Source organism: Elaeis guineensis, chromosome 13 (assembly GCF_000442705.2).
Source record: "Elaeis guineensis isolate ETL-2024a chromosome 13, EG11, whole genome shotgun sequence".
Taxonomy (NCBI): domain Eukaryota; kingdom Viridiplantae; phylum Streptophyta; class Magnoliopsida; order Arecales; family Arecaceae; genus Elaeis; species Elaeis guineensis.
In genome coordinates, this window is record NC_026005.2 from 13,104,239 (window position 1) to 13,129,700 (window position 25,462).

Here is a 25,462-nt window from a genome sequence, read left to right on the forward strand (position 1 = left end):
ATGTTTACAAGGATTTGCTAGGGTCAGCAGAAGCTGCAGAACTGTTCAGGAAAAGGGGAAGAAAAACAGAGAGAGGAAGAGCTTAGCCACAATTCCTTGTGCATGCTTGAGTTACTAATTGATTTTGGGATACCTTAGCACTAGGCCATACAGCAGATTTTAAGCATCATAAACCACTACTCAAAGGTAGACACACCACAATGATGACAATTATAGGACAGGACATCTTGTTCCAACATATCAGAGGAAGCATCTTTGCCGTCCATCCATTCCGGTAGAGGACCTCGCGAATGTGAAATAAAAGAAATTTTACCAAAATATTTCGACAATGCCCATCAGGTGGACCGAATGGATTGATTATGATATATCTGATTGCTACATTAAGATTTGCTTAAAGCATTGTTCAGAAAAGACTATCACTTGTAGCAGCAGTATATTACAGAAAACAATGTACACTCATCTCTTCACAAACATTGTTTACACGTGATGAGGGAAAACAAGCACTAGAAAAATACATCAAACGGTGATATAAACTGTACAAAGGAGAATTGATGTGCATGATAACTAATTGGAGCTTTCGCAGCATGCCGCACAGCAGCACTCGTAGCAGCCAAGGAATGACAACGCTGCACAGCACTGTGTCATTACAATCACAAGCCGATCATTCAGCTTAGAGCATGCTTTGATGATGTACATGCAGCAACAGTAGTTGTCACAGCATCTGACAGCTTTCTCATAGACATAGTTGGTCTCAGGAAGCTTCGGCTCTCCGAACCCTGTGGGGAGATTTTCCAAGGTTGCATTTACATTTCCAAATCCAATGGCCAGGCCATGGACCCGAATCCGTAAGCAGTTTTTAGGGCCTGCATCCTTTTGGGAGCCATGTTTCTTTACCTGCAACATGAGTTTACATGATCCATCAGAGTCGAAGTACTTCAGTGACAATCAGTTTTTTATTTTAAATCATAAAGCTTCTCATGTGACACACACAGGCCTCCCGAGTGGAGCCTCAGAAGTTCAGCTTGGGAGTTTGCTTCTAATGGAAATTAGAAAGATAGAAGATATAATAAAAGAAACTACTTAGATCAGTCGTCAATTTTCCCCTTGCATATTGGCAGAAACAGGAGGAAGGCATGAGCCTTCATTGGAAATCCTGAATAAACTTAAAAGCTTTGCTTGTCGAATGTAATAAACTGATTAAGGATGAGGAACACAATAACAATTCATCAGGGCGTGATGTCTATCATGTCAGTTTTTTTTTTTTTTTGGTAGTTTGCTGCTACCATCAACTGCTCATGACTTTGAGATAAGAAGTCAACCTTTGTACAAATATTGGCTCTTCCAGACTTAAGCAGAAAAAAGTAGGGAGGGGGGAGAAGAAATTAAGCTATGTGACCAAACATAAATTAGAACAATGGCAATCATTGTATGAGACCCATTCTAAGCTACTTTGTATGAAATTATATAGAATTCAATAAGCCAGGAATCTTTTTATCATGAAACAGGTACCGAAGCATACATGTGCATGCAGCCATGCATGCACTGCAAAAGCCCTAATAAAGCTATATAAAAGAAAAGAATATGTGGGGTAAAATGCATTCGTACTATCAAAAATATGAAGTACCTGTTTTACAGCATCCTGCTTTTCTGTGTCAGTCTGCAGTAAGATCATATATGTATACTCCGATGGTACACTACTTCGCATGCTTATTTTAATAGCCTACAAAAATAAAAATAAGTACAGGATGTAAGTACACCAAATTCTTGCTTTTCTGAGTCTGAAAACTACAATATAGTACAAAGTTACTAAAAGATATTGTTTTGGTTGCCAGTATAGACATGGCAATCATTTCAAAGAAAATGGCATGAGATTTAATTAGGTCAAACACTTTAGGAAACACCCAAAACCTCCTCCCCGCACAATGGTGAAAGAAGAAGACGCATAGAATTGATGTTCTAAATTTCAATAGGTACATGTCAACAATCAAAGCAACGTCTGTCCAATTGGCAACATTTGCACTGCGGTAGCATCATCTAACCATTCTAACCTGCGTAGCATGTATCCCATGCCCCACCCTTCATCTTAACCGCAAGTTACCAGGTGCTGATCCTAATATTTCAAGCTGTTTGTGAGATGGTTTGTTATTTTAAAATTTTTCAAATGTTTTCTGAGAAATAAATTAACAGCTGACTACAACCATCAAGTCAACAATAATCGATTGCTTTGAGAATCCAAGATCAAGATATGGCAATATCTTCTAATATATGGCATTACTACAGCTTGCTTGCTCAGAGTCTTAAACATACTGGCATCCTTATAAAATGGAAAAAAGAAAATAAGAAAAAACCAACCCTTGGAAAGCATTGCATTCCCGTGCATTAAAAAAAAAAAAAAGATTAATATAGGCTGATGCACGCTAGTCACACTTAAAAATTAAAATGCTTATATACTGATATTTTACAAACTCACACTGAGAGGATTATACGGTTATCCATTAATAAATGAATGTTGGGACATTTTTCACTCAAGTATATGTATACCAAGCAGTATTCTCAGAATATCTAGACTAGTTCTAATGGCATTTTCTTCCTCTCAAGGAATTACATCTTTATTGAAAATTAATCATGTCAGTGTCCTAGGCAAACAACATGCTCCCTAAGAATTTTGTTAGTATTTCCAATCAATTTTCAGGCATGCAAACTTACAGTTCAAAAATTGTCCTAAAATAGCTGTCTTCCGGAATGTGATTGACCTCATGGAGAGGCTTCTTCATCTTATGATCATAATTGACAGTTATTCAAATCTTTCTTTTTGGTAGCAAGTTATTCAAATCTTTTAGAGACACATGATGGCCAAATCTAAGCATGCAGGTGGAAAATTGTTGCATGCAATTGGTGAACTAGCTGACTGTATGTTATGAAAACAATTTCAGCCTTTGAGAGTTAAATTTATAAAGAGAGCTAGCATAATATGCTATGAAAACAATTAGTACTAATTCCAAATTTTGCATGAGAAAACAAAGATTATAAGCATAATATGCCATGAGATCTTCACCATAGTACCTGTAAGTGATTCAGGAACCATGATCAAGTTAGGCACATATGCAGATGCAAGTATCCTATGTAGCATAACAATGCATGTGGATGTATAAACACATGTATCAGAACCAAGAGGTCATTAGGATTTGAATGGCGTTAAGAATAAAAGATCTCCCATAATCTCGGAATGGCATCAATGATCATTTGAACCCCACGGCATAAGGCTTGGATAAGCTGAATCAAGGAATGCCGTACCGGGCCGAACCGTCTAGTACGGGGCGTACCGAACTGGACCGATGGCTAGCCAATCCGGTTCGGCTATTTTTTTCGAAAAACAACTCCGAACCGTACTGAACCGGGCGGTTCGGCTCGGGGCCATACCGTCCGAAATCGGACGATATGGCTCGGTACGGTTTGGTTCGATGTTGAACCGTACCGACAAAAATCATATAGCGAGTGGGGGGGTGCCGGGGTGTAGTAGTGGGGTTTGGACTATCATTTAGTGACAGCCCAGGAGCTTTGTCTGAGAGACCCGAGAGCTCTCTCAGAGAACTCCCGAGCTCTCAGGCGTTCGATGACACGTGAAAAAAATTAGAAAAAAAAAATTCTGTCAAATTGCAGCACTGGTTCGAGAAGATGCTGATTTTTGACCAAAAGTAAAGTAATGTATTATTCTTTTAGTAAATATTTTATTTTTTATATTTTTATTGTTAAAAAAAGATAAGAACAAAGAAGTATGAAAATAAGAGAAAATATCAAAATTTTGTGATTTTGGTATGATTTGATCATATGTGATAGATCTTTAAAAGATCTACATGATAACACTAAAATCGTTGATTTTTATTAATTATATATTTTTTAAATATATATATTTATTTATAAAAAAATTATTAAAAAAATAAATAAAAAAAATAAAAAATCAGAGTTTCAGAATCATGTTTAGAATGATTCAAGCTACTTGAATCCAACCTCGAATTTTTTTAAAATTTTTGAAATTAAAAAATATTTTTATAATTATTTAAATAATAAAAAATATTATCAAATAAAAAATATGTAAAATTAGTATTATATTATAGTTAATTCAAAAATATTATTTGAAGCATATAACATATTTTTTTTGAATTTGTGAGTTTTAAAATTATTATTGAAATTTTTTTGAATTTATATATAATATTTTTTTAATAATTATTAAACTATCATATTTTGTTATACTTGTAGAAATGAGTAAGAAGAAAGATTCAGAACGTGACATTGGTTGGGATCATGATGAGATGCTCTCAGAAGCAGTACCTGACTGGTGGTTATCCTGATATGTCCATGTGTCGAAAATGCCCACAAGAGATTCGACAGTTGATGAAGAAGTACTTCGCTGATTCGAAACAGCGAAGGAAAGGACAAAGCTAAAGATGACGGAAGTAGACCGTCAAGCTGCAGAGCCACCTTCTTATTACTCTAGAGAGACAGAGAAGGCTTCCACTCTAGATGATGAGGTACAGATTGAGGCAGGAGAAGATGGCCAGGGATAAAGAGCGATTTAGACCATCATGCTACGAATCGAGATCTGGATCAGCGATTGATGGAGGAGAATTTGAGTTCAGGAGGACTACCTCAATCAGAGAGTTCGATGGTAGAGGGAGCAGACAGTATGTCATCTTTGTTGGGAGTTTTTAGCAGTAGGAGGAGGTCCTTCAGAGATATTCCAGTTGAAGCCACCATCCATGATTTGGATCCACATGCTTTTTCCAGTAAGAATTCAAAGCAGTAGAGGATTGACTCTATGGTAAAAAAGGATAAGAAGAAGGATATGTGGCGAGCTATTGGATCATGATTTTATTTCAGCCATATTTCAGCAAATACAGCAAGCAATCCTTATTATCGATCTGCCATTTCAGCCATAGAGGCTATCGATTAGGATGCCGGCTAGGGTGTAGATCCGTCAGGACCTAAAGATATCTATGGTCAGCTTTTTGACAGTAATAAAGAGGATCTATAGAGATAGATTGCTTTTTACAAGAATAAATGGCCTACATACGGACTGACAGCAATGTGTGATGGTTGGACTGGTCCTACTAGATGGAGCATCATTAATTTTTTGATATACTGTGATGAAAAAATATTTCACAAATCAATTGATGCTTCAGATAAGATGCATGATGCCATTGGCCCTACTAGATGGAGCATCATTAATTTTTTGACATACTGTGATGGAAAAATATTTTTTCACAAATCAATTGATGCTTCAGATAAGATGCATGATGCCGCATATATCCTTGATCTGATGAAGGAGGTGATTGATTCAATGAGTGAGCAGTATATCGTGCAAATCATCACAGATAATGGGCCACAATATAAGGCTACCAAAGAGTTGCTGATGGAGCAGCGACCACAGATATACTGGACCCCATGTGCTGTACATTGCATTGATCTTATATTTGATGGATATTGGAAAGATTCGTAGGGTGCAACAGATAGTGAAGATTGTCCAGACTATTATTAGATTCATTTACAATCACACATGGGTCCTTTCATTGATACGGACGTATACTGAGAAAAAAATCTTAAGATCGGATATCACATGATTTGCTACCAACTACATAGCACTTGATAGTCTTCTTCAGAAGAAAGCAGCCTTACGTCAGATATTTGTCAGTGCCGAATGGCAGAAGAGCAGATATACGAGGGCCGGTATTGATGGAATCATATGAAGAACTTGGTGACAAATCAGTCATTCTGACAGCGGACTGAGAAGATAGTCGAAGACTATTAAGCTATTATATGAGGTGCTTCGCACTGCGGATAGTGAAAGATACCCCTAGATAGGCTTCTTATATTACATGATGGAGAGGACAAAAAAACAGATCAGTGAGAACGATCTGAAGCATGCTCAAAAATTTATTAACATCATCGAGCGTCGTTGGGATTATCAGATGGACAGATATTTGCATCTAGCCGATAAGCACAGATTCAAGAATATTTTAAAATATTTTTTTTTATATTTGTAAAAGTGTACTTAATCAATTATGAAATTTATCTGCAGCTTATTATTTGAATCCGAGATTCTAATATACCATTTCTGGGATAGATATGGATAACGAGCCTCTTGCTGTTCTTCGTAATGTGATATATAAAATGGTGTCCGATCCAGAAATCATATCTTTGTGTCTGCAAGAGGCATGCTAGTTTAAACAGATGTGATTATTCAACTGAATTCGATCTGTACTCAACGATATATTTATAAATTTAATAAATATATTTTTTTACAGATGAAACAGTTTAGAGAAGGATCAGACAGCTTTGGAGTCCCATCAGCTGTCGCAAGCAAAAACCAGATGAATCTAGATAAATTATATATCAATAATGAGCAGCATAGATTGACACCAAAAGTCTAATAATATCATAAAATTTGATATGTAATTTTGCTTTTGCAGCTGAATGATGGATTTATTTTGGAATGTCCGCAGAATATTTGAGAAGTGTGGCTGTCCGTATTCTTTCCCAGACGATCTCTGCTAGTAGCTGTGAGCGCAATTGATTGACTTTCGTCCTTATCCACAACAAACAAAGAAATCGTCTAACACAAAAGCGCCTCAATGATCTTGTATATATGTTCACTATAATCCGAGATTGAGGCTAAAATACATTCAGAAGGAAGTACAACTGAAGTACACTGATCCGACACTAGATGATTATGCTGACGAGGACGACGATCCGATCAACGGATGGCTTGCAGGTCAGTAGCAGGAGCCAGAGCTTGATGAGCCAGGGTCCCATCCACGACCAGCTAGTATGGTAAATAGGAAGATCAAGATGGATTCAAGGTAATGGGCAGAAAAAAATATTCCACATAAAGTTCCAGCTGATTAGCTACAGTCTGAGGGGACACAGGGGACTCATTCATCACATGACTCGATGTCCGATATATCCTCGCAGAGATTTGAACGATAAATGTTTAGACGAAGTCGGCAGTCAGCAACAAGACATCCATCTTTTCAATCACAAAAAACTTAGTCACAGAAGAGCACAAGGAGGAAAAAAAAAGACAGTTGCACGTGCACCACTCTCAAGAGTACAGGAGCTATCTAACTCAGATTCGAAAATCAAAGAGAGTGATGATGATACTAGTAGAAGTCATGGATCTGATGATCAAGGAGGAACTAGAGGACAGGAGACCACTGCTTATGAGACACAGCTGCAGGGTGATATTCGATCACCAGTGAGTCCCAGTTTACACATGCCATACAAGATAAGGACTATGGTGGATGAGTCGGTAGAGACCGTGGAGAGTCAATTTCATATAGACGACGGACTCCTAGAGGTCATCCAGCACACGATGCAGCTACAGACGATCTTGCACGTGTAGGATCCATGGATGTATCTGGATCATCCTCGCATTATGAATCCTATTATCCGCAGTCATTTTATGATCCATATGGATATGGCACATCCGAGGCATCATCTTCTAGTGATTACTATCCTATGCAGTCTGGAGTATCTTACGGATCAGATTTTGCTACCGGTATATTTGGATGGACTCCTCCACAGCCATATCATCATCCCGAAGATACTTCTCAGAGTCAGAGTTTGAGTGAGAGATCTGAAATGTCTTACAATCTAGAGAAGATGCCTTATGGGATGAATATTCAAGAGTACAGTACGTCTTTGGTTAGATGGATGGACTGATGTTCCTCCAGACAATGTCAATGATCCAGATATCTATGAGCGTCACAGACACTCAACGAGATATTAAATGCAGAACAGATCTTGAGGTTAGTATATCATTTTTTGTGCTTTGTACTTTAAAAGTTTAGATACATTTTAATGCACATTTATATATTTTCTTTTTAATTTTAGGATGATAGAGTTGTAATATAATGTAAATAAATATATATTTAAAATTTTGGATCAAGAGTCCCTATACCGCTACCGAACTCAAAAATTGAATCCAAATATGTCAATAATATGCAATATAATATAATTTTGGAGTTATAATTATAAATTAATAACTTGAAAATCCAAAAAAAATGAAACAAAACAAAAAAAAAAATTGTACCGGTATAGAACTAGTATGCCGGAGCGTACCATATATCGGTACGGTATGGTACCGGTACCGTATCATACCATAGCTCGATGCCGGTACGTGCACCGGTACCGACACAGTGGACCTTGAGTTGAATGGTTATGCTGGTCAAATCTGCCTATGCTAGGCATAACACTTCTAAAGTAAAGCTGCTTCAAGCTAATCTTGGCAGCCGACATAAAGCTATTTTTTTGCATGCCCCCCTTTGTTTTAATGGACAAAACAACCTTAGCCAAAAGTTATTCCAAAAATTGTAGCCTACTAACTTGTTGCATATCTGTTCCATGAGGCAAAGATTCTCCTATTCCATTTCTTCTTATTCCCAAATGAAACACAACCATAGGAATGATGTAATTACAAAGCACTAACTGTGATTGCCACTAACCTTTTCCTTGAGCTGTTTGCTTTCAGAAAACCATGCCTCAGCTGTAAGAAGATCAATGTGTTGCTTTGCAAAAACCTGTGCAAATAACAGCAATTACACAAAATGAGTACATGGAATGCTTGAATTACTAGAGGTTAGGTTCTTATAGTCTACTGTGATTCTGCATCCTCTGCCAATGAAGTTTACGTTCTAATGCTCTGAACCTATGGCAAATCAAAGCCAGATAAAAGAGGACCTGCATTCATGTTCTTATTTGATGAATACATTGGATGCTGTCATTACTGATTACCATTAGGTGCAAGTTGCAACAATAAAATTTCTATCTTTTCAACACAGTAAACAATATTAATGTTTGCTGTCCATAATATCATGATGTAATAGAAATGTGTGCTCATATTGTTGTGTCCTCACACTATATTCTCTTTTTTTTCCAAGATTTCGCATATTAATAAGTCTTTATTTTGTTATACATATCCTGTGCCCTTTCCATGCTTCATAGCGCACATGGCATGCATTTTTTATGGCATTGCTTAATTTTCAAATACAAAAACAAGAATGAACAATGTCAATAACCAGAATACTCAACTAAACAAGCGATATCATGCACAGGTTCATTCTAAAAGAACAGAAAGCATTTCAGATCTAAACTCAGTAACTTACTTTTTCAAGAGGGATATCCTTTGTATTTTTCACCTCCAAGTCAATAACAATTTCACTCATGTCAGCCAAGATTCCTTTAGCTTTAAGAGAATCAGGAAACTTGCCCTGGTATCTGCCTGATACAATCAATGGGCATCCCACTGAAAGATCTGGAATATGAGAAGGATACACCTAAAAAGAATGTAAACAAATTCTTAAGTAAACTGGAGAAAGGATTACATGTTACTCAGCTAAGAAATTAAATTTTCCATGATTACATATAAGCTGAGCCTAGTAAGGTCCCACCCACTTGCCCATTTACATGATAGTCTAAAACTCTAAATCACTCTTTTCAACCAAGCTGCCATAAGCATTTAAGGATAGGATTTGTTGATTATAATTATTATTTTTATTTGTAAAGAAACTATGACTCCATATGACAATTGTTACTAATTCTACAAGATTTACACTAAAATGAGTACTGGAAGAAAAGGCAAAAATGAATGGAACAAAAAAAACAAGAATGTTGAATTGCAATGACCATCATGGAAAAGATCTACTCCAATGCAAATATTACCATTGCAAAGTGAGAGTTAGTATCACAGCTGATAACCACTAACACTAATCAAGTAATATAGAGCCCTATCTTTACTGTAAGGTTTATCCCATCCATCTGGGGTCAGTTTTCTGGATGAAAATACAATTAATAACATTTGAGAATTTTTCAAAGCAAGATTTCAGTGAGAGTAATCCTCATTTAATTGGTACTTTCCAAAGGGAGCTCTGCATACTTCCAAGAAGAAGCATGTTTGCATGTGAAAAGCATCCAATGAGATGTGGAAGACCAGTTAGAAAATATCTATGCTCATGCAACACTGAAGCAGCAAATGTGGCCCATTTTCCCATCAAACAAAGAAAATTAATTTTGATTCACAAAAAATTGGAAAGAGATCAAAGCCTGATCTACAAAGCTAAATTCATTTCTAAAGAAAATATGTAAACTAAAAAAAGAATCCAATTGAAGGCATGCCTAACTTCTTAACTTAACCCTGAAGAAATATTTCATAACTCCCTGCAAACACACTTTAGTCTGGACACTTGCATGATTTGTGAGATCAGATAGGGCCCTAAGATAGCAAACAAAATTGCCACAATACATGGGCAAAACTGGTGTCTGGAGTTCCGCAAATAGAAGGAAAATTGTAGAAATAGTGGTTTGATGGATTTGTATTATAGCCATGACTAAAAGACTAAATTTGTTTAAGCATGCATGTATATGTGCATGTTGGATGAACCAATATTGCAACAATGTACCTCAACTTCATCAAGATGTTTAAAGATGTCGACAGTGATATTCATAACTATCGGGGATGAAGCCCTCATAAACCATCTCTGCATTCGGGATTCAATCAGATCTAGTAAAAGACAAATAGAGGCCATTAGCTTTGAAAATGCCAGTATCAAGTAGCTAAGGAGGAATTTGGAGAAAAATTATGATCATAATCTTGTCGGGGCAATCAAACAGATCATAAAAGCTAATAATGGCTGCAAAAAGTTTCCTACTCAATGGTAGCATACATACTAACAATCACAAACGTACCCTCCATATCACATATAACCATATATGCAAATAAAGTATGATAACAGGTAAAGATGCTCAGTTTTTGTATAAAATTACGTTTGAAATGTCCAAGTAAGCCTTTTAAGGGTCTTTATACATACATGCATGCCTGCATACTATATGAAAGATCATATAGTGCATATGAAAGATCATGCTACCATAAATCAATCCATCAAGCATTGTCTTAAGTCTTAACCATGTAGAATCAGCTTTCCAAATTGTCGAATGCAAAAACAAAATGTTGAGATGGAATGTGTGGTAAAAATAGGGAGGATAGATTGAGATATGAGTATAAGAGAAGCTTAAAAATTGCACCAATTAGAAACGAAGTGACGGAGCACCATCTGAGATGGCATAGGCATATGCCAAAGCAATCAGGAAGCTATCATAAGGAGAATCTTTGTTGAAGTATTTAGGAAGATGTCAAAAAGCTTGCAACAACAATAGAAGTAGCCATGAAGGGGTGCTACTCTAATCTTTGTCTAAGGATCTAGAAAGTGGAGAGGAAGACCCAGATTAAAATGGATGGAAGTTGAGAGAAAGGACACTGAGACTCTTGAAAGCACATGAGAGATGGTTCTAGATAGGAATAATTGGAAACTGAGAACTCATTAAACCTACTCTTAACAGTTGGTTCTTTTTAAAAGGATGAAAACTAGATATCAGGAAATAAACTTAGGGCCCGTTCTTTTGCAGGTAAAAGATTTGCCTGAGAATCCATACTTTTTTGGGTAAATATTTTTTAGGCAATATTTAGATAAGAAAATAATTTATCTATGTTCTTTTACACATAGAAAAGTGGCTTCAAAATTTGTTACCCATGTTTTTTTACATTACTACTTTCTTGGATAAGTTAAAAAAATTTATCCATATTTTTCATGATATCCTTTATGCTTTTTAGATTAGACTAAGTTATTAAGCATTGAATGATGGAGATGTTGGAAATGAGGATGGACATTTTAGGTACAGCATTAAATGCCTACTTTACTGGCTAATGGAAAAATGATTTAGCCACCTCCTGGATGGGTAAAATTTTCTCCCATTTTATGGGTAAATAATGCCCATGATAAAGTAACTTATCCATCTTGAAAAGTGTGAGAACATGGGTAAGTTGGTTAATGAAAAGATTGATCAATTTTCTCATGGTATTAATCCATAAAAGAACAGCCCCTTAAGGGCCTCTTTGGATGATTGAGATGAAAATCCTATGGGATTCATGGGTTGGGCCAGCCCACTCCAAGGGCACTTCTAGGTAATCATGAATATAGGCCTAGCCCAGCTTGTTATCTAATGATTTTGTTGGTTGTGCTAGCCCAACCCACAAATCCCGTAGGATTTTCAGCCCAATTATCCAAGTTGTCTCTAAGAGTTCTAAAGAAAGCTTGCTCACACATGCACATGCATAAATATGAAAAAAAGATGGGTAAAGCAAAAAATTTGAAAGGAATGCACTTTACGGCTTAGTTGGAGAACTAAGATAGGAAGGAAGCAAGGCACCATGGATTACTACAGTCAAATGGAATTTAGTATGACCATAAGAAGGGCACATCATTAGTATAGAGGGTATAACTAATTAGAAATGGCCAGCATCCATGTAAAAGAATACAGAACTGCCCTTTATTGTCACAAAAGAAAATGTAAAATTCATGACATGTAGTAGCTATCTTTGATTTTGACATATGAATTGATTTTTTTTTTTTAATGGGCATTATGCTCTGAGTTGATGCATCTACCTGAACCATAGTGGAATGTATGTGGTAGCAGATTGTAATATGAATAGAACTGAATGATAGAGGCATTTTCCATCTAAAAAAATTGTAGTTCTTATCCAGATGATTTTGCATTGTGATGATTTCATTGACTAAATTAATGGGTCTGAAAAAAAAAAGAGCAAAGGTATTGAAGTTGCTACAAAAGGCATACCTCATTTTGATGAACTGTTATGATATATAGCAACAATAATACTATTATTCTTCAAAGAAAGATACAATTTTTTATTGTTAAAGAAACAAGTTAAGATGGAATATATCCAAATAAGAGCTCTAATTAACAATATGAGTTCTAACTTCTAAGCCTCCTTCAACGCACCAATCAAAAACTACATCCTTTGAAGTTCTAGCACATCCACCTCCCCAACACCATCTCTTCAAAGCTCATCTTCTGTCATGCTTTGTCCTCCTTTACCAACAAACTAATCCATGCAACAAATAATGCAAAATGAAACTAGTGGGTCCCTAGCAGATGACTGAAGTATCAGAATAAGTTTCAAAGAAGTTGAATTATTAAGAAAACATAACGGACCTGGATCATATGCAGCATCATACTGCCCCTTGCTGATTGATGACAACATCCGCAAGAAATAATGATTGCAATAAGAACCTAACAAAAATTTCCAGCATAACAAGAAAAGCAAAAACAATATTAGGCCGGAGCATCTATCAAAATATAATAATAGCATGCAAAGTGATGTATCAAAAGAATAATCACACAACACCATGGCATCCATCCTTGATAGTCGACAACAGAACCAGGTTCTATGAGCATAGGCTTCACAAAATTTCATTTTTGAGAAAACAAAATAAAAAGTTTCAATGTACATGGCCAATTTTATTAGGAACCTAAAGATGTGATTTCTACACAGTATAACTGACATTAAAAAGATATCAGGAAAGGATCATAAGGTTCTTAATTTGCGAATGCACAAGGATGGGCATAATACTAACAAGGCAAAGTCTGCAAAACTAGTGTTGACCTCTCTTTCAAGCATCATAACAAATCATTTCCATATAAGGTGCAACTCACAATGATTATACATGTTTTAACATGTTGCTAAGAAATACATTTAAGTATTTAACAATTTGTTAATTCAATGATACTTTAAAAGCAAGCAATTTATCTTGACACTGTTTTCTTTTCTATTAAATCAGTGTCACACTTGGAAAGTTATGCCAGTTCAAATTTCCTCCTTCAGTACTAATAATTTGCTAATTCAGTAATACTTTAAAAGCAAGCAATTTACCTTGACATTGTTTTCTTTTCTATTAAATCAGTGTCATGCTTAGAAAGCTAAGCCAGTTCAAATTTCCTCCTTTGGTACTACAAGAAAAAAAATATGTATATACATATATGGATAACTTCTATCTCAACCTAAGTACTTTTAGCATAATTTTTGGATTACAGTAGTCCAACACAACAACATGTGATACATTCTCAACAACATATGCTTTTCACAATTGTGTCCAACAAATGTCCAGAGAAAAAGACACATGATAGAAACCAATTTGTTTCTCATTGAATCAACATTTATCACCAATATATCCATAATGATGAGAAAAACAATAAAACACAATAAGTTTCTTATTGATTCCCTTGTCCTTGGACCAAATCAAAGTATTTTCTTTTTTCCTTCTATTGAGGGGGGGTTTGGAAGACATGAAATTATTGGATTATAATTGCAGTATCACACTACACTTGCCTGTATAAATAGTTCTACCATTCTTCAGTGCAATAGTAGGACCATGGTTCGCCATCTCAGTACCAGGACCCATACTAGCACCAGTCTATTACAGTATCGATACGTAGTACGGTATGGTAAGGCTTGGCATACCAAATATCAGTATAGTACATCATACTAGTACGCCATTAGTATGCTGCCAACCAGTATGGCAAACCTTGGGTAGGACACTTGTCGCACTATTGGAAAGTAATGATTTCTGAATAAGCACATGTCAACCATGAGGAAACTAAAATACATCATTTGCCGTTGGTACAATGATAAGTTGTTTTTAGAAGACAATCGGTTGAAGATAAATGTTTCAAAGAAAAGATGCCAACCACCAGAATAACATGACAAGTCAAGTTGAAAGATTTCCTTTTTTACCCACAAATATAGTCACACCCTTAGTAAACTAAGTCAACTTAAGAATAAGAGTTATACCAAGAACAGCAACATCAAAAAGAAAAAACTTAGTTTTAAGAGGAGCATAGCCATGTTCAATAGAATTATTACCAACACCAAAAGTGGAAATTCGTGGGGACATGGATCCTCTCTTTGCCACATGAGTTCTCATGGTAGAACAAATGTCACGTTCATCTTCAACAGATCCATCAGTTATGAGAAAAATATGTGGGGCTGAATCTTGAGCATAGGATAGTAAATCTATTGCCTGATGGAAACAGCAAAGAGAAACAGGAAAAACAGCAACATTGCATGTCCACCAGAGTGAGAATGTGTGCAAGAGAATGGAAAAGAGACTACAGAAATATGGACAGAAATGACAAATATGAACAAGCCCATTACGTCTACAAGTCCTAAAAGATACCAAGGTAATAGCAGATTTTGTTTAGCATGGACAGGGATTTACCTCATTTAAAGGGTGCATGATATTTGTCCCACCCCCCGCAACAACAGTTTTGCATATCCACTCGTGAGCATTTTCTACCTTGACCTCAGTCACTGGTTCCATACATGATGAGAATGAATGTAACTCCTCATTGAAAGCTATTATATTAAATTTATCGACTGCAGTGAGCTCCAAGAGGGCTGTAGATAGTGCATTCTTAACATTCTCCAGAGGCTTCCCTTCCATACTTCCACTTATATCAACTATAAAAACCACTTCTCTTCTGAAGACCTATAGCATTGATTGAATGAGATAAGCGCATCTAAAAGAGTTTTCTTACCAATAAAAAAAGGCAGGAAACCAAGACCATTATAAAATAATTAGAAGGAAGCCAATCCAGGTTTATCATGATTGACATATGTTAGGATGGTGAGAAGATTTCCAATACATGGTCATGATTTGGCATAAACTATGGTATATAAGAGATGTGGGTATCATGCACAAAAAAAAAAAAAGCACAAGGTGGTGAAAACTTGTGTGTGACCCATGAATATTGTTCACAAAGGCTCTAGAAGGCATGGAAATGATCGAGGTGTAAAAGCAGAATGTCAGAATGTGCGCATGCTTGTAACATAATGGTATTGATCTATCCAATTCAGTATAATATCTAAGTTGCAATGCTGGTATACAATCTTTAGAGGCTAAAAGAAATAACTTCACTTTACTACTTAAGAAGTTATAAGCTTCGTTTTAAATCGGTATTGTTCAGTATTTTGTAAATGCTATGGGTAATTCACAAGTGCAATAAGACATACAGACCACAAGGAACATGTGACATAGAAAACCAAACAAAAATTTAGTCAGGATACAAAATGAAAAGTATTTAAACAATATTAAAATATATAAAATGAACTACTATAAATTCCTTGAAGCTCAAGCAACAAAACAGGCCACATATGAGCTACTCAGCTGGTGAATTTCCAAGTAACAACTACTAGGTTTTTGATATAAAATAAGTATCCGTTGAAAAATAAAATGGAAAAATTTTAAGGGATAGAGAAAATTATGGACCTCTTTGGAATTTCTATGTGCTAGTTATGTCACTGCAATTGACCTGTACCAATGCATATCAATTTAATATAAGTCAATCACATCTTATGGGACTATCATAAAGTGTGATTTGGCAGTGAAAGAGGATATGCTAAAAAGTTTCAGTAATATAAGGAGGTTCCTAGGTTTTAAACGAATTAAAGCTATCAAGCTCTCAGTTAGAGAATTATAAGTTTATGAAGAGACTCCAAACAGAAACACTGCCCTAGTCATGTATGACATTAATGAGAATTACATCTGTCCTGATTTGAATGGGTTGAACTGAAGAAGACAGTTCTACAACATCATCCAAAACCGACATTGGAATGAAGAAATTTGTGCTTTGACTAGCATTAACAAGAGAAAACATAAATAAATATCGAAGGTAAAGGAAAAACTGTTGTATTGAGGATGTAATACAAAGAAATGCCAAAAGGATGGAGCTTAATAAACCAGCTTAAGACATCAGATACATCTTGAAGAAGGAAATAGGACAAAACTTTTATATGAGAAGGTATGACCATGAAGCAATAAGAATGATGATGAAGATGTCCTTGCATCAACTTTCTAAGCAAACATAGATTCAGGGTGCGGCTTAGAAGGGAAAAGAAAAGCATTTTGCCTTTTGTAGTTAGAAACTAAAATAAGATAATGAGAGGGGAAAAAATTGTGGATGGGATGAGAATAAATGAGTACATGGTCTATTCCTCTCTCCTTGCTGAATAAAAGAATGTTTTGTTCTGAAATTTTCAACAAGTTATATTCACCATATAAAAGGCAAAGACTTTGGATCATGAATTCCAATTCTGTATACATTACAAAGTATTGATGAGTTAGATCTTATGGTTGTCATCATCAAACTGCAAAAAAGCAAGTAGTTTATAGTGGTCAGGCAGCAAAATGAGGGATAATCTAGAGACAAGATGGAATTTTGGAGGCTACATTCCCATTGCAAACTCAGAAGAATCTTAGGAAGAAGAGTAGGCATAAGTTATCAAAATTTGCAAATTTAGTAATCAGATTATGAAGCATGTGACTGAAATTGTTAATGAGATCAACATAACAAGAAAAGGAAAAGAAAAAACTAGCAACTGATCTTGGGACTTATGCCATGTTTAAGAGGAATGTGTGTTTGTTTATTGGAGTAATCAGATAACAAAGAATGTAACTGAAATTGTGAACAAGATCAATATAACAGCAGAACTAGCAACTGCTCTTGGGACATCATGTCATAATTGAGATGAATATGTGCGTGCATGCGTGCGTGCATGCGTGTGTGTGTGTGTGTTAAACCATACCTCTCATTACAAACGTTACCATTTCTGTCCTCTGTAGATGTCAACCTTTAACTTATGAATGAATCATGTCATAGGTAGAGTCATGCACATGTATAAACATAGGCAAAAGGAATAAGAAAACATAGTCTGTGTTTGAACAATGAGCATTGCAGCAAAAGGAAAGACCAAAAGATCAATGTACCTTTCTGTTCTGGATATTTCCTGGAAAAAGATAGAGGCAGAACGTGTCTCTCTGATCAAGGTCATACATTGTTGGAGATTGTAAGAGTATGCCACCAAACAAATCATTTGAATAAACCTGAAAAAACATTTGTGAAGAAAAGTAAAGTTTCAGAATCAAAAATCTAGAGTTATTAATGAATGCTGATGGCAAAAGTGGAACCTTCAGCTCAAAGATTCCTCTTCTTTAGTTCATACATAAATTTAGACAATTACCAGTGTAATTCTTCCAAAGCAAGAAAATTAAACACTTTTATCTGTTCATTACTTTGGAAACCAAAGAAAGTAGATAATTTAATAGCTTACTTTCAGAGAATATTAAATTAGTTTAGCATAAGAAATCTCAAGATGAGCAAATATAAATTATTTTATTACTTAGACTTAGGTGTTTTTTAATCAGGACTTTTAAGTGGTGTTTCTTTTCCTTGTTACATTATATAGAGTATAAGATGACTAAGCACTTAGATCTTCCCTCTTTTATCAAGTCAAACATAATGCTTTCCGATATTTTTAAAATTGTTCATCTCAACTTTTATGGCCTTCCCTTTTTTATAATAGAGTTCCATTATTATTTCTACTTCACTGATAACTTCACTTGCTTTAAGGTTTACCTTAAGTTCAATCATATAGCTTGAAATTGTTGGAAGCATGCCCTAAAAGTCGTTTGTATATTTAACATAAGAGTGATTGAGATATCACAGCTACCTCCCGTTTGCATATAGTCATAAAAGGAATAGGATATATATCACACATCGGCCTTAGAGCCAGAAAAATCCACAAGTACTATAGAGGATTTATCCAAGTAATCAGAATGTTTACCTTGAGGAGAATTCCATATTCCTAGGTACTCGAAAAGTGTTCATAGCTATGGATAAAAGTGGGCATCGCACCTATACAGTTGTTGAGGTGGATAATGACTTTTAGAGTTCTTCGCCGAGATGAGACCTTGCACTGACACTCGAGTAAGCCATCATATATTGGATAATCAACACTGTTAATCCATATCACAAAGCACTGTCAAAGATAGAAGTGTGAACTAGGTAGCAGTCAACGTGAACCAGGTAGTAGTCCCTTGACCTAAAGGACATGACACCTTGTTGCATTCTAGAGGTCAATCAATTTGCACTTAAATCTGTGTATCGACAATAATACCCTGGCCTATATCTTTGATTGGGAGTACACTGGTGTTCTGAATCCAAATAAGAGTGAGAATCTAGTTGTCTAACATGGAAATCATCATAATGGTATACTATTCATATTAGAATAGAAACATTATCAGACATATAAGACTCAAGGCCCAAGCGGTAACTTGAAAAATTTTCAAGATAATTATTTTGATAAAATTATAGTTAATATTTAGTTATTTTCAAAAAGATTTCCCATGAATGTTTTTCGTAAAAGAGTACATGATCAAAATTCTGATGGACTATGACATTATAGGGTTTGGCAGTGCAGTACTCAATGATCATACAAGGACACCAAATGATAGGGAACTAAATTGCATGATGTAGCTTAAGCATGAATAGGAAGGATAACTGGTCATCAAAGGTTTATGGAGACCACATCCTCATGATGGACCATGTTCCTAATGTATGACTAAAACAAACCTAAAGAAGAAATTATTAGCGAACCGAAACCTAAATTGACCTATCTACTAAGGCATCTAACACATATCATCTATCTCTAAGTCAATTGGAATAAGATTCCAGTTGCATGTTCTCTCATATAATGAATCGAGAAAGATTTGTATTTTTAAATGGAGAAGATATTAGGCTAAAGAAATAGTCTATATCATAGATTTGGCCAGATTAAGTCAAGCAAACCTGAACCAAGGCTAATTCTGGGTGCCACTTGGATGGGATCCAAGTGGAGGCGGCCAACCAAGGAAAGGTGGCTGCCACCCTTGCTCCATCTTGCACCAATTAGATGGTGCACTCCATCTGAGAGTGCACCAAGTGAGGCCAGCACCCCTAGGGCTCCTCCAAGAAAGAAAGCTAAAAGAAAGCTTGTAAGACAAGATCTTCTAGTAGAGCATCTCCTTGGCCTGTGGTTGCTGGAGATTCAGGACCAAGAAGAGCCTTGAAGATAAGGCATGTGACTGAAGCGGGTGTGAATGATACTTCTTAGAGGGTCATGGACTTCTTAGAGGGTCATGCATGTTCGTGGCCTCGGTCTCTTCCAGGAAGGAGATTGTGTGTGCATATTATTGAGCATGTAACCTATCGATTACTAGTGATTTATTGAAAAGTGCAATCCTATTTTGTGCTATTCACATTATTTCACTATATAACACCCTCCCCTAGACCACTCTAATTTGCAAAGCGTACAAACCATGGAATGCCATATCAGGCCAAACCACCCGATGCATCCCGTACTGTACCATACCGGTCTCATACCATATCAACACTCGGTACGGCATCTCATACCATACCTTAGTACAAACATTTCCAACTTTGCCGGTGCATGCCACTTCTACAGCTCAAGGTTTAGAATCCTAATTCAAAAGCACAAACTAACCAATGATAGATCAATTTGTTTGAACTAAAATCAAGATCTTCCATTCAACTTCATCTCGGAACTTGTTTGCTAATTCTATCGCAATTGACTTAACTTGGTGCAAGTTGTTCTTTAGATCATGCCAACTTGTCTGTGGATCTATCTTTGACATGTAAATGTAACTTCATGGCTCAAAATTTAAAGTAGTAATCCCTAGTGACCACTAAGTCAATGTCATATCTCAAAACTTTCAAAAACCTTATCTCCCCCATATCCAATTTACTCATTCTATTGTCGCCATGCTGCTTTCCTTGTCATCAAATATACAAATACGACATCTCTGGTTGCAAATAAATGGTGTAAAATCCACATTAAAGTGTAGAAAGGGATAGAAAAAATAACATCACAGCCATCAATAGTGCACACAATACTAAATATACATGTTTAACACACTCGCCTTCTTGTGGATTCCTATATTCTACATGAATATGTACATAGCATGCATATATCCACTATATCGATACATGGACTTTCGGGGTGCTCTTTGATTGGGCGTAGGTCCATCTAAGTGTATATGATTGGCTCTATCTCCAAAGCTAAAGCATCAAATCCAAAACTTGCACCATCAGTTTCGAAAGGTAAAATGAGGATCTATAGAACATGTGAAAATTATAGAAAAGTATAAATAAATTAATAACATCTTGAACTTATATAAAATAGGATCTATGCTTATATTTTTTTCAGTTGTAGAATGATATCTATACCCAAACTCATCTGATCTTTTTTTTTTTTTTTTTGCATGGAACAGTAGATTTAGACATATCAAACCTCAAAATTATAATTAAAGTCATCAAAAATAAATATGAAAACTATCAACAAAAGTTGATATTTGGTACTTACACTATATGAAAAATAAAACTCTCTATGTGACCACTGCTCAACAGCTGCTTCATATAAGAAAGTCAATATTCCAGCTTGGCGACTTCGTTCCTGCAACGACAAGAAGCACTGCCAATCTGTAACATGGTTTAGCTTTGACTTGCAGCCACATCAAACTACAGGGCAGCTTTTTTACTAACATAGGGCAGATAAGTTCACCTTCAAACCATGGCTCGTAGTCTGCAACAAAACTTCCTTCCCAAAACCACTATTCACATTCAATTGAATTTTTTCCGTTTTTGCAAATATTTTTGCAAATGGAGTGACAAATTCTGGAAAACTAAAAGGGACAGTAATAGAGAACTGCCCATCTTTATAGAACAACTTCTGAGACCATCTGACTGTAAGAGAAATGTCAGATCCTCCACTAACCTTCAAAAAAAGGTTAAAAGTATTGTTTTCAACACATGCCTATGATTCAAACTGTTAGAAAGTAGATGATCAGAAAGAGACCAAGATGCACTAGTAAGTCACCTCAGGGATTGTCAAGGAAAACAGCTGGGGTTTCAGAAAGCCCCCTCCTTCATTTCTCGCAGGCTTCTCCATGTTCTGATTTTCTTCTTCATCCATCACCCGAGTGGAGTATGATTTCCTACCAACTTCAACCTCGACACCCAGAATTGAACCCTGTTAGCCAAACCCATATTTAGCTTGAGAACAGCCAAGCCCATCACTGTCGAGAGATCAGCAACCAAACATATTATCTACAAAAAAAAAGAAAAGAAAAGAAAAGAAAAGAAAAGAAGACAGTTTGAAACAAAAGGGGAACAACAAATCATATGAAGAAACCGCTATTTCAAATGTTTAATAGATCAACCATTTTAGTCATTACATTAACAAACAGGTCAATTAGTTGATTCTTTAACTTCTTAACAGGCGTTACCATAAGATATAATCTAATAATAACTAAAAATCAGATAATACACCTCCAAATTTGACTACTTTTAACATAAAAACTGATCAGGATGCTTCCATCTAAGCAAAATCTCAAGACTAGCAGATATTAACCAATTGACAAATAATAAACAATCTTCATTAGTTTCAGCACTATTGACAAAAAGACATAAGTTTTAATTAATCACTAAAAATCAGATAATACATCTCCTAAGATGACATCTTTTAACATGAAAACTAATCAAGATTCTTACGTTTGAATAAAATCTCTACACAAACAGATAATAAAAAGAATTGACAAAATCATGGCTGATTTTCATCTGGTTTAACGCAATAGACAAAATAAAAAGATATAGTTTAGTTAATCACTAAAAATCAAACGATACACCTCCAGATTTGACATATTTCGACATAAAAACTCATCAAGATTCCAACTTTTTGAAGGAAACATCAAGATTGACAGAAACTCGCAAGACGTTATAAGAAAAAAATCGAGAAAAGAAGCACATTTCCACAAGAGAAGACGGCACCTGCTCGCCCATGGGGACAACGAGGCGGCAGTCGCAGCTCCGGTTTCGCATGATGCAGTGGACGCGCCACCGGCCGCGGATGGCGACGAAGGCCGTGTCCAAGAAGCAGTCGGCCTCCAGGGCGATCTCGTTCATCTGGAGGGGGATCAGCGCCGGAGGGTCGCAGCGGCCGTACACGTGGGGCTGGTAACTCGGGATGTCAGGGTTGTCGACGATCCCTGGGTCGTCGACAACGGCGTACACCATCGGCGCCGCCGGGAGGAGGGACACCGGCGACCTCTCCATCCCGCCGACGGGCCGCGGCGGCGCGAAGTGCCGGTCCTTCCCGGCGTATATCCGCTTCGCCAGCTTCAACCCGTCCTCGACGGCCTTCGCGAACTCGTCGTCGGCCATCGTCGGCCGTCCGATCGGGATCCTGAGGGCGGAAGCAGAGAGGAGGAGAGGCGCCGGAGAAGCGAGGAATGAGCGAGAAATCCGCAGGACGAAAGGAAATGGGTGTCGCCCCGAATAATTAAATACCAAATTAAATAACCTAAATTTTTGTATAAATTAATTCCCGTTGGAGAAAGAAAACTTGGCCCGAATCGCGTGGAGGCACCGGGCGCTACGGCGGGGACGAGGCGGGGAAGGTATATAAGGCGGTGAACTCACAGCGGTGCGTCTATCCCGAATTATATAATCTAATCTAATCTAATGTCTTCGGCGATTGGGGACGCACTTTGTCGAATAATGTGTCCGAAAGGTTCGGTAAGGACGGTTCGACACGTTGGAAGCGGAAGGGACGGGGGGAGAGAGAGAGAGAGGGTCAATTATAGGCAATCAAATCGTGCCACGTAGAGTTGTCTTTCGGACCGGAGAGCGGCTTATGCCAATTAAACGCGTAGCAGACTATGCACGGGAGGTAGGCGATTCCATACGTCGTGAAGTCATGTGATTCGTCTACAAATAGATGAGATCTTATACCCAAAAAAATACATGAGATGTCTTGTGGATGTAGACGTGGACCCTATACATGATGTTGTGACAACCAGCCAGTTGTCGTCGTAGTACAATTTGACCGTTGGACGGGATGGTGACCGCGATAGCATCCTAGGCCATCAGCATCCGGAGAAGCAGGTGACCGTTTTATGAGGCCATGTTCACGGGAAATTATTGCATGGATCAGATCCAAATAGATCAAGGCAGATCTCGGAGCGTATGCACGGTGGACAACGCACAATCGGGGAACTGGTGAAATACAATGGGGAATGTGGCGTGTTATCCACCGTGGGATTTGGCGTGGTTCATTGGACCTGGTCCGGTAATGATTAGGCCATGCTCGCAGTGAGTGCGCTTCCAACACTGGACATCGTTTAACTCAGACGGCAAGTTTTGCATCTAAGGATGGATCAGATGACAATTTAGATTCGCACGTCTCCTTCTCTCCTCTCTTTCTTTATTACGCTAAACATGTCTAATTATTACTCTTTCAGCATCTATTTGATTATATTTATCGGACGAGAAGTTTGCTCAGATTGTTCTCGAATTTTGCTGTGCTGCTTCCCAAAATTTTTTCAGGACTTTTTGCTTAATATCTGCTTTGCCGTTCATCTAAAAATAAACTGTATTGATTTATCTAATGATGATAAATTTTAGTTGGTGCAAAAAAAAATTTTTGTACACCACATACGTTGTAGAACGTACGCACTGTCCGCGGTGATTAGCTCACGCATGATATTAGAATACGATATATGAAAAAAAATTTCGATCCCATGCATGAGCCATTCACCGCAGATAATGCACGCGATCTGCACCACCCACGGTGCACAAAGAATTTCTCGCTGATGCAAAGCTTCAGTACGAGAGACAAGCATCATAATTAGAGCAAAAATATAAGAATGGTAATAGGTGTAGCTTTTTCAACTTCTAAATTGAATACTAGATGAAATTGACGTAATTTTCTCAACTTGAGAGGTCAAAATTGAATAACAACCCCTTTTTCTTCATGGATGGTCTGCGTCATTTATTGTTGGCCAATTGGAGAAGAAAAATTATCATATAGACTAGGTCAATGGACAAACCCAAATCTTGGAGCATATGCACGATGGATAACAAGCACCTATCAACGAATCTTGAATTGTTTAAATGCAAGAAGATATTGTCGTCAGTGGCTCCTAGATTGGTTTACCGGTTATAATTAGACTTGAAGAAGGGCTACTGCTCTCCCATGATGCCAAGTTGGTGAGTCGCCATCTTTTTATAGTGTGGTCCATCTTTCAACTCCTCATGAGAAAAGGCCACGTTGCCTTCTCTCATGATGTCGGTCGGCTAGGGCTTCATCATCGGCCAATCCTTATCGGATCTATCTCAAAATGCCCGATCTTGCTGGTCATTAGACTTATTGTTTCTTGGTGGCCATCTCAATGGTGCTGCCTCTCTCCCACGATGTAGGAGCTATTGAAGGCCACATACAACAAAGAAGGAGAGAGAGGTTGAAAAAGAGGTTGGGCACATTAGACCAGAGCTACGTGGCTATCATAGGTTTGTTTGAGATGTTGTTCCCCTCACCGTCCACCAGTAACACATTCCAATTCCATTTGCGGTTCTTCACGGGCTTTTCCTTGGGACTAAACGATATTGTATGGAAGTCCGAGGCAATCACAGAAGGGGTCGGGTGAGTTTCAAATTTGTTTTGAACATTCTATATACAGGAAGGACGCAAGTTTTTTTTGTCCCTCTTTTGTTTTCTTCCAACCCTTTCACGAGATTCATTTCTGTAGGTAATCATGGCATTCTCGTAGCAGCCGTACAAAACCGGAGGCCTTTTTGGTGGTGAAATGTAGCAATGCTGTACATGTCCTTGTGGGGAACAGTAAGCACATTGACTCCTCTGGTTCTTTGAGCTGTGCCTAAC

General features: G+C 37.0%; 1 protein-coding gene across 1 annotated transcript; it reads right to left on the bottom strand.

Moving 5' to 3' along the window:
* Positions 1–320: 320 nt before the first annotated feature.
* Positions 321–23,208, bottom strand: LOC105056713 (uncharacterized). The gene is made up of 13 exons (XM_010939021.4): positions 22,570–23,208; positions 21,620–21,772; positions 21,305–21,517; positions 21,107–21,196; positions 17,673–17,789; positions 15,126–15,395; positions 14,771–14,927; positions 13,063–13,140; positions 10,455–10,555; positions 9,162–9,332; positions 8,502–8,576; positions 1,625–1,720; positions 321–894 (listed from the first exon to the last, which is right to left on the bottom strand). Exons 1-13 carry the CDS (start codon positions 22,960–22,962, stop codon positions 565–567), a joined length of 2,244 nt encoding a protein of 747 aa, XP_010937323.1. The 5' UTR covers positions 22,963–23,208; the 3' UTR covers positions 321–564.
* Between the last annotated feature and the right edge of the window lie 2,254 nt (positions 23,209–25,462).

Bases quoted from the DNA above. Each gene is read 5' to 3' on its own strand.
- LOC105056713 (XM_010939021.4), bottom strand. From the start codon at position 22,962: ATGGCCGACGACGAGTTCGCGAAGGCCGTCGAGGACGGGTTGAAGCTG. The intron at 21,773-22,569 runs GTGCCGTCTTCT...TTTGGCTAACAG, and splicing joins TTGTCCCCATGGGCGAGCAG to GGTTCAATTCTGGGTGTCGA. The intron at 895-1,624 runs GTACTTCATATT...CTCATGTTGCAG, and splicing joins AGCAGGATGCTGTAAAACAG to GTAAAGAAACATGGCTCCCA.